The following is a 9437-nucleotide window of genomic DNA, read 5'->3' as shown; positions in this document are numbered from 1 at the left end:
AGCATGTGATATTTACAATATGAGACGTTCATAATAAGCGATCTCATGTAATTGGGGTTCGACGGACCAAATATTCGAAGAGTCAGAGTTGGGGTTCCGGGATTTACCAAATTGACTAGCAATGATCCGCTCCTTGGTTCGAGGTTCATTCTGTGTCTGGTTGCTCAATTCTCTTTACCTATCAAAAGGTAAGGATTCAAGGTGATGATCGGTGAAAGAGGACTCGGAGGAGGTACGGTCAGAGACAACATCCAGGTTTTGCAGATGCTTTTGTCAATGGCACTCTTAGGGGCACTGGAACCCAATACAGCCATATTGTTAATATTAGTTCAGACGCATTCGCTCGCTCTACAACTGAAATGCAATAACAATAAAACCAGACCGTTGACTGGGTAGCGGGCCCTGCCGTTCGCCGGCGCTACTTGTTATCTACTATCATATCGTTAACATTGCGGATCGCAAATTGTTTGCGTACGTCCTCGTTTGATTAATACTACAATCGCTATTTGTATCAAATCGGTAAATTACACTTGATCTTGAGATACTCTGCAGCAAAACCGTCGTTTTTGTTTGAAAGAGTATGGGCCCTTTGAAACTTCAATCTCCCGTGCCATTCTTGACCAGTCATCAGGGCCAATGACACCGTAGACTTTAGGATTTGGTCCAAACGGTTTCGGAACCAATCTTCTGCATCTCTTGACCAACATCCACAATTGAGACCAGAAGATCTCCAGGAACCTGAACGAGGCCACCAAGACTTTATCGCGGTCTGTTGTTTACCCTCCTTGGAAACGAAACCTAGGTGCATGGGTTTCTGAATTGAATTCGCATTCGAAAGAGAAGAGTACGTACCTGTTGCAACCTCGTATGATCCACAAATTAGATCCATCTCCTCATCAGTTAGTTGGTCATCCCAAAATGCACAAGCTTGACCTGCTTCCCAGACACATAATGCTTGCTCGCCTTCATGTAGAGCATGACTAGTCGGGCCATCATAGACGTCATTCACGTTGACGATGCCTCGAGCTAATCTGGCAATAATACCTCCAGCCAGAAGCGCTGAACGCCCTCTGGCTGAACGCAAGAAATCATTACGGATAAGCTCATAAGAGCGATAGTCTTGTAATGTTGGTACAAATCCGACCGGGCGGAAGCCTAGCGTTGTAGGTCTACGGAAAGGCATGGAAAGGGATCCACGAGGAGTGTGGCTCGCAATGAGTGTGTTGAAAGAAATACCTTCTTCGATCAGACACTTGATGATATCCTCAGTTCGAGGACCCCACTCCCGACGTGCGATTTCCATAACGGTAGCGGCGCTGCGGAAGGCAATTACATATTCTTCATTATCTTTGGCGTCTTTTGCTTGTATTAAGTAGTAACGACCATTATATGAAGTCAGGGTATCAACTTCGAACGGAATTAGAGGCTGCATGAGACTCCTAAAGGATAAGTCATACACCTCAGGTGCATGTCGGAGATTCGCTGCATCTGACAATGCAGATATGAAGCGACACAGCTGTAGTTTAATACGAATGTCAACTTCAAGCGCTACGTGACGACGTCCACAACCGAAAAGGCCCAAGACGTGTTTCCAAACTTGCGATTTGAGTACAATGTTGCGATTTTCTGCCAAAGGCTGCTTGAGAAACCCGAACCTGTGGTAAGCAACATCTTCGATGGCCTCGTTGAACTCTATCGGAGAATGCGTTAACTTATTCGGGGATTGAAGGCGAGTAAGATAAGCTTGAGAGGACATGGTTCCATCATTGTGATGTGTTTCCTCGTTCATATGAGCACGCACGGTAACGAAATAGTCCGAATCATCATCGGAGTCTAAATCGTAATCATCGGGAGCGTCATTAGGGTCAAAGTCAGTGCAGACCTCCCATTCATCAGCGACGGAATCATAACGCCTTTGGTGCGAGCCATACCTCTCCCATATATCCTTGTAATTGCTCCTTCCTACTGGGGTCCGGACCCTGGTCCCCTCGACTAAGTCCCAGTAGTAGACGCGAGCACCTTTTCTACCCAGAGGCCGATCCTTCGTAGCATTTTCTTCACGTTGTAGACGAGATTGACGTTCAGCAGGAGACTCAGATGCAATGACTTTGAGTCTATGAACTTCTCTACGCTGGATGAAATCAAAAAGGCTCTCATTTGGGCGAGGAAGGCTTCCACCATCAATACGAGGCAAGCGTAATCGAGGTTTGTTGGTGGGGATTTCGTGCAGTATCTGTCCTTCTATCGGCAATGGAGGTGGTGGATACGGCCTTTGCTCCGAAATCAGAGTGTTGATGATGGTGGAATTGGGTGTGGAAATCAGATGATCTAGCGTAGGGGGGATTGACCAGTTACTAACAGAACCCCAGTACAACATCAGGGGCATCTTCGCTTTGAGGAAGACCGGGATCCAGGGAAGGCAGCCGGAATTATGGACATCTACAAATGCTCCGACCATGGGAAGATCCAGGATCTGGAGAAAATATTCCAGCCACTCTGAGCTGATTGACGTTTGCTGCAGTAGCAGCTCTTTCCATTGCCATTTTGTCGGAAAGGGTCCTCGACGTAGTTTTTCATACTCCTGTTGCCTTTTGCTGAGGAAAGGACTAATGCTAGGCAATCTGTCATTGTGTTCAAGGGCAGCAATGACAAGGTCAACCCATTGACTTTCCAGATGATAGAGCAAGTGAAGAAAGAAGGATATGCAAGCAATTAGAGGGATGAATGCTAGACGAGAGCGCATGGCTGCATTGCGCGCATCCATCTCCGTCTTCCACCGTAAACGATATCCATAGTTGTTTGGATAAGGCCAAAGTCGAAAATCTTCAGGAATTGCTAACGAGTTTACTCCCATACATGCGCGAAGGAACGCGCGCATATTTTTCTCCAAAGAGTCCCAGTCCGCTGCTTCTGGCGATCTAAGAACGTAGAAGCCGCTAGGATCCTTCACGATAGGTACACTATCAACAGAGTAGTCAAGGCATTTGAGGAAACGAAATTTGAAGGGATTACTGCTCGGAGCAAATCCCAGGAAAGGAATTGAGGATGCAATCCAGCGGGGCTTATAAAAATTGGGCAACTTCGTTGCGTTTGGACTGAGATTTACAGGTTGATGTCGAGGAGGAATTTCGGGAAAATTGAACGGTTTTCGGCACAGACAGGTAAAAACGTCGGTATCAATCACTGCATGTAAAGTAAGTCCCTCTGTCCCTTCTGTCGCTTCGACGGTCGCAAGACGGCAATTGACTACTAGGATGAAATTGAGGGAAAAAATAATAAACAGTTCATATGTACTTACGATTCATATTTTGCACAGAAAAAATGAGGGCCCACAAGTTCTGTTCGTAATCAAGACCAGCCTCGATTAGTGCCCGACTGAATTTCTTAGTATTGAACCTAATGAGGGATTCGGTGAGGATCTAGAGCGTAGGCGAGCCTCGTATCCAGTTAAACCAGAAGGAAGCAGAACCAGAAGGAAGTAGTGGTGGAGAGCGGGATGCGCGACGTATTAGAGGCTACTGGCGGAGGATATAATCACGTGGCTAACACTGCGGGGTTCTATGACCTTCGAAACACTATAACACATAAGGAACAAAATTTGTGAGATCTATTCCTTGCAGTATTTCAAGCTATTAGGCTGCCTTAAGTGCGCCCCATGCCCAAATCTTGATTAGGGCCCAGGTATGGTAATGAGATTGTATGAATTAAGGCTCAGAAGTGTACATGCACTCAAACTTAGTGTGTCGAGTCTTTGGGCACAAATTTCTCCCGGGGTGCACTAGGTACTATCCACAAGGACTACATGCTATAAGGATTAAGCGTTACAAATTTTGTTTCTTGAGTAATAGTGTTTCGGAGGTCATAGAACCTCCAATATCCATGTGTCCAAAATATTGTGATCATATAAAACTAACTATGAGGCGCACTAACGGCTGCTTATCGCTTTGTATCGCACCAAAAATCAAAGAATTCGGTGACCATTTGAGTCCACAATCGTGTTTCTGAGGTCGGGATTGATTCATGCAAAAATTTGACGTCGTGAGAACAGGCGCCAACTATTTTGAAAACGGCAATAAGTCCGATCGTACAGTATGCGTTGTCTTCAATTTTGTGTTGACCATGAAATATTTTACAGTGATTTCAAGCTGATGTCTACGTACATACTGTCAGTACCGTAGTTAAAGTCATTGAATATACATAGTTTATTCTTCTTTAATTGGTTCAACATTGTTTGGAGCTTGGCAGGGGGACAATATTGGCTATTGTACTCTTGCCCAGGGCAATATAGCCGGTTCAGTGTTTCCTGATGGAATTAGAGGAAAGTTGAAACAACGTACTCGCTTTCTGCCGGTGGTTGAATCTAAGCTGTTGTTAATTTCACCCTCCGCGAGCCCCGGTTCTATTTGCTGGGGTAGAAGGTTAGTCGGTGTAACAGTTTGTGGGTCCTATGTACATAACACAAGGTTTCGAGGACGATTTCGTGAAAAATTTTCATTCGTTCAACGCAACAAGATTCAACCAATGGGGTACTCAAAGCGAAATTTCGCAGCGCATTCACTGCGAGAGGCCGCACGAATGCCCGAGAGCTTGGCAGTGCAAAGAGGCTGTGGGGAGTGAAGGGCAGCTCACGAATGGTAGGTTGACTGTATGAGCGATGGAACTGCAGCTCCTGGATTGAGAGAATCCCCAAAGAGGGGGAGGTTTTGTAATCCGTTGAAAACCAATGGCACCCAGTGCGCCAAGTCCATGGATGTCCCAAGATGAACCACCGTTAATATCACCTTTCCCTCACCGAATACCTGTCACCGATCCTCCGGAGCCACCTCCATGTGTTATCGTCCTGTTCGCCATGACAACTTCCTTCAATCAATTGGGTAAGTTTCTCCGTGAAATGGACGGGAAGGACAACAAAATCTTCCGAGCGTCCTTGCCGGTTTATCTGGAGCCGGAGAACATCGAGCATGTTGTCAATATGCTGCTGGTCCATTTATCCCCCAGAAGCCTCCACAAGTCGTGGATTGGTTTCCCATCTGAAAACAACGCCTTTTTCATTTCGTATGGGACGGTCCCCATGACTGCAAGAACCGCTTTCACTTGCTCTACATCCTCGTCTCTCAACGCTTGGCTTTGTAGCCATCTTTCGACGTCCGTCCATGGCGCCTGTTGTTCTTGCAGAGAGATGAGTTTGGCCCATAGCTCTACGACCCATATGGGGTAGCTCGTCTTCTCTCCAGGTATGTGTGCATACCGCACCGATTTTGCTCCCTTGGCCACCATTTCGATAGCCAGAACACGCAGTCTTGCGACGGTGTTTTCATGAGGAATCTGGAATCTGAAAAGTCGTTGCCGGTGTAAAATATCGACGTCCACAGGGTTATCGGTGAAATCTTCTGCAGGAACGACGGGTCCACGAACGGATGCGATTGAGGGAAGAGCGCCCTGGCAACCACTCAACCCTTCGGTAACTTAGTCGAACTAAGTCATCTTTTTCACGATGTTCTTAGATATGAACTTCTCCAAATTCCTCGACATGTACTGAGCTAACTCAGGCTGACTCGTACATGGATTACTTAGAGGTTCTGAAGTGGACGCCGAAACTTCCAATCGTCTAGCATCTCGATCTCCGGACTCCTCCACCGCGTATTGAATGGACAACGCTCTCGCTCTCAGGTGGACCCGAACTTCTGGTATATTGACATGCGATATACACCTCTACCGCCATGTACCGAGCTGACTCGTGCATGGATCTCTCTCGTTCTCAGGTGGACGCCGATTTCCCAGATCACCTACTACATCGACCTCTTCGAATCTCCTCATGGCGTCGTTACGATTGTATTAGTAGCGTTTGATGCGCGGACACACGAAACCCGAGACTGTTAGCGTGGGCTTTTGGCATTCAGGGTGCAGGAGAAGCTCCCAGGTTGCTTCCCAAGTCTGGCAAGAGCTATATAGGCCACAGTGCGGTTACTTTTTTTTTTGAACTCTTCATTAACCGCAAGTAAGTAAGGCTATAGTACTAAGGCGCGGGAAGGTGCGACGGACAGTTGTTTGGTCATCGTCCACCACAATGCGGTTACGCCTGCAAAGCAGGCTTGGGTTTTCCCTCTTTGCGGGCAGAGTGTGGATGCACATTCTTACTTGATACTTTTTGTTTCTGTCCTACATGCCAACACACTGCAATCACCTCACACTATATTTAACATCAAAGGGACCCGGAGGAATAATCGTATAAATGTGTAAGGGAGAGATATTCAAAGGTTTAGCTCTGCCAAAATGTTGCCGCGTATATCTGGTGAATCTAGGCGTAAATAATCGGTTCAACTACTTGAGACAGTAGTAAGGAAAGAATATAGAAATTGCTCAGGTACTTCAAGTTGTATGGCACAGTGTTGAAGGTTGAACGTTGAACAATGTGTTCAAGAACAAGTATTATTTGGTTATATTTGAGCGTTGTTGCAACTTTCCGTTTATGGTCATTGGGTATGTGAGCTATTCTTGACGTCAAATACTTAATCATGTTGGGCTACTACTGTATTATAAGGCTATGGAAAACATTCACAGAAAAAATGGTTGCGTTAAACTAAAGTGGACGAACTCGTACTGTATTATGCATATCAATGGCAGCTGCTCTCGGATGGTTAGCCCGGAGCCGAAAATACATGTTTTGCAGATGTATACACACTGTGGGGATGAGCCAATGTCTTCGCGGTGAAAATGTAGAGAAAATGCAAGGATTTTTACCAAAATTCATCAAAAATCCTGGGCACGAATTTTAAAACTTTTCGTGTGGCGATTATTGTGAAGCTATCGTGAATTTGGCGGGGGGCCGTGCTTATTTTAAATTATCTTTTCATAATTTTACCATAAACTCAGCTCAATTCCTTCAAAATATCTGCTGCCATATTTTTGTACATAACCTCGAGATAAAACCCACATTTTCGCCTCGAGGAAATCGGCTCATCCCCGCAGTGACAGTGTACACGCGAACACTGGCAGACATAGTGCTGTCAACGTGACCTGTTCGGAACAGGTCACGTTGACAGCACTATGTCTGCCGTTCTGGTGCCGAATTCCCCTTGTGTAATTTTGAGCTTACCCACCATTGTGTTCCAGTAGTGTCCAGTCTCTAAAGAACGCTCTTGGCTCGGCTAAACCGTGTTTTGTCGGCTACGCCGTGTTTTGTCCGCGCGGGGAGGCACCCAGGTAAAGCTTCATTCGCTAGTTTAGAGCACCTCATCGAGCATATAGTCAGTTATTCGCTGGATAAAGAAGAGCCTTGTGCTTGAATCGATATAATCTATGAATATAACTTCGGAAGTAATTGAAGCCAAGAATCAGAAACGAAGACCAGAACGCTCAAAAGGTACTGGGAAGAAGGTGAAGGAAACTATAATTCCTCCCAAGCGGCCTGTGGGCCGACCTCGCAAGGATGGACTTCCTTCGGGTTCAGCGACCGTCCGGCCCCAACGGTTCATATCGCACCCTGTAAAAGATGATGACTGGGGAGAATTTTCACAGAACGAACCGGATATATTTCTGTCTTCACTCGTTGTCGCGCTTTCCGCGCTGTCCTCTCCTACACCATCCGGTCCAAGCGCTGAAGAAACCTTCAGGTCACATCTCAACTCGCTTGCTCCAAGGTTGAAACACAATCGGCAATTACCAGCGCTGTACTCTACTTGGAAAACTTTCTGGCTCCCCACTTCCCCCGCGTACTTCTCACTGACAGCTTCAACATCAGCAAGGGTATTGTCTGACCATCGTTTCTTCTACTGGGATTCTCATTTACTTGTGCTTGAGGGGATCTTATGTCCATCGTGCTCCTCCCCGTTGCACAATGAAGGTCGAATCAAACAAGGTCCTCTGAAAATCTATGACGTCGAGCGGCCTTTCTTCATTATTGGTGCGGAGTACATTTGTCAAAAAGAAGGAAGACGTTTCGCTTCTACTGATCCCTCTATCCTTCGTGCACTCCCGGGAAAGCTCAGAGACGAGCTTCCTGTCAGACTCGTGCATGTTCACAAAGATGTAGGATGTGATGAGAATGTTTGGTGCTGGAAGCCTGCAGGTGTCAGCAAAACCCTGTGGAATCTAGTATCAGGATGTCTGAAGAGTGGATTACAGAAGGATACAATTGTTGAACTCATCAAGGCTGTTCAAAAGGATCAGTTACAGGTAGTGGAATCATCGATATTGTCCAATCTCGAGGTAGGCTTCACGCCGGAGGCAGACAAGTGTGTTTGGACTACAAACACAGCACCTGCCCATGAAGATAACGATACTCAAGAGCTATATCCGCTGACTCAGTCGTTCGACTCATATGATCACACGACCACCGTCTTCTTTCCTTCCAATTCGATTCGTTCTGAGCCAGAAAATTCTCTAGTGGGTATTGTTACTCAAACCCAGTTGCCTGGTGGGCGGAGGAATCACGTTTTGAATGACACAACGATTCATGCTCAGACTCAATCATCGGCTTCAGAGCTCGATCATAGTGAGCAGTGGCCAATGACCTCGTCGTCGTTATCCAGACCGTTACCTGTTTCAATCACTCCTGCTCTAGAACATCCCGCTTCAAAAGCATTGTCTGCATCTTCCTTGTTGTTGCCCTCTGACTCAAACTCAAATTCCTGTCGATATATATTTGATTATCCTCATGTTCCGACAAACTACTCTGTACACTGCCAACCCCAACAATGGCAGCAACAATCCCAGAGCTATACTTCTGATCCATTTCTGCAGACTGAATTGGCTGAGCTGGATTATAGTGAGCAGTGTCCATGCTATCACCATTACCTATTTCAATCATTTCCGCTCTAGCACATTCTGCTTCAAATGCATTCTCTGCATTTTCCTTGTTGTCACCCTCCAAGTCGAACTCAAATATGTCCTGTCAATATACGTCTGATTATCCTCAGATCGCGACGAACTACTCTGTACACCACCACCAACGGCAGCAGTGGCAGCAACAGCACCAGCATACATTGCCACAATCAATCTATACTTCGGATCCGTTTCCGCAGACTGATTTAGCTGCTGCTCAAAATGCCCTTTCGTCTCGCAATGAACCTGGAGGGGTTGGTTACTTTGATTTCTGTCAACACAGCTCGTAATCGTCTATGGCAATCTCATGAGGAATCTATTATAGACGCCTTCAAAGCATATCGATTTTTTGATTTTGTATCTTCTTGAGGCTGTTGCAGATCTCTAATCCACTGGTAACCACATATACTAGAAGCTGAAAGAGGTACCTGAAGCCTAACTATTGTGATCCTGTATGGGAAGAACTCAGAAGGGCAGGAATACATACAAAATGGTGTTAGGGGTTAGACTCAAGGAGCCACAATAATGAGTAATCACTGATAACCTCCCTCCAGCCTCCTCAGTTGAGCGGGAAAGATCAACTGAGGGGATCCTATATTCTAAATTTGCGCGGG

At 46.1% G+C, this 9437-nt stretch overlaps 2 protein-coding genes across 2 annotated transcripts; one reads left to right on the top strand and one right to left on the bottom strand.

Annotated features, from left to right (window-relative positions):
* Positions 1-853: 853 nt before the first annotated feature.
* Positions 854-1129, bottom strand: C8R40DRAFT_1011629 (uncharacterized protein; the record flags this gene model as incomplete). The annotated part of the gene is made up of 1 exon (XM_046222863.1): positions 854-1129. A coding segment is annotated over one exon (276 nt), but the record flags the coding sequence as incomplete, so codon positions are not given.
* A 6170-nt stretch (positions 1130-7299) lies between these two features.
* On the top strand, positions 7300-8160 carry C8R40DRAFT_1038351 (uncharacterized protein; the record flags this gene model as incomplete). The annotated part of the gene is made up of 1 exon (XM_046223750.1): positions 7300-8160. A coding segment is annotated over one exon (861 nt), but the record flags the coding sequence as incomplete, so codon positions are not given.
* Positions 8161-9437: the final 1277 nt, after the last annotated feature.

Source organism: Lentinula edodes (assembly GCF_021015755.1).
Source record: "Lentinula edodes strain Le(Bin) 0899 ss11 chromosome Unknown C8R40scaffold_7, whole genome shotgun sequence".
Lineage (NCBI taxonomy): Eukaryota > Fungi > Basidiomycota > Agaricomycetes > Agaricales > Omphalotaceae > Lentinula > Lentinula edodes.
Note: the sequence above shows the minus strand (reverse complement) of the source record. Positions and strands in the feature narration are given on the sequence as shown.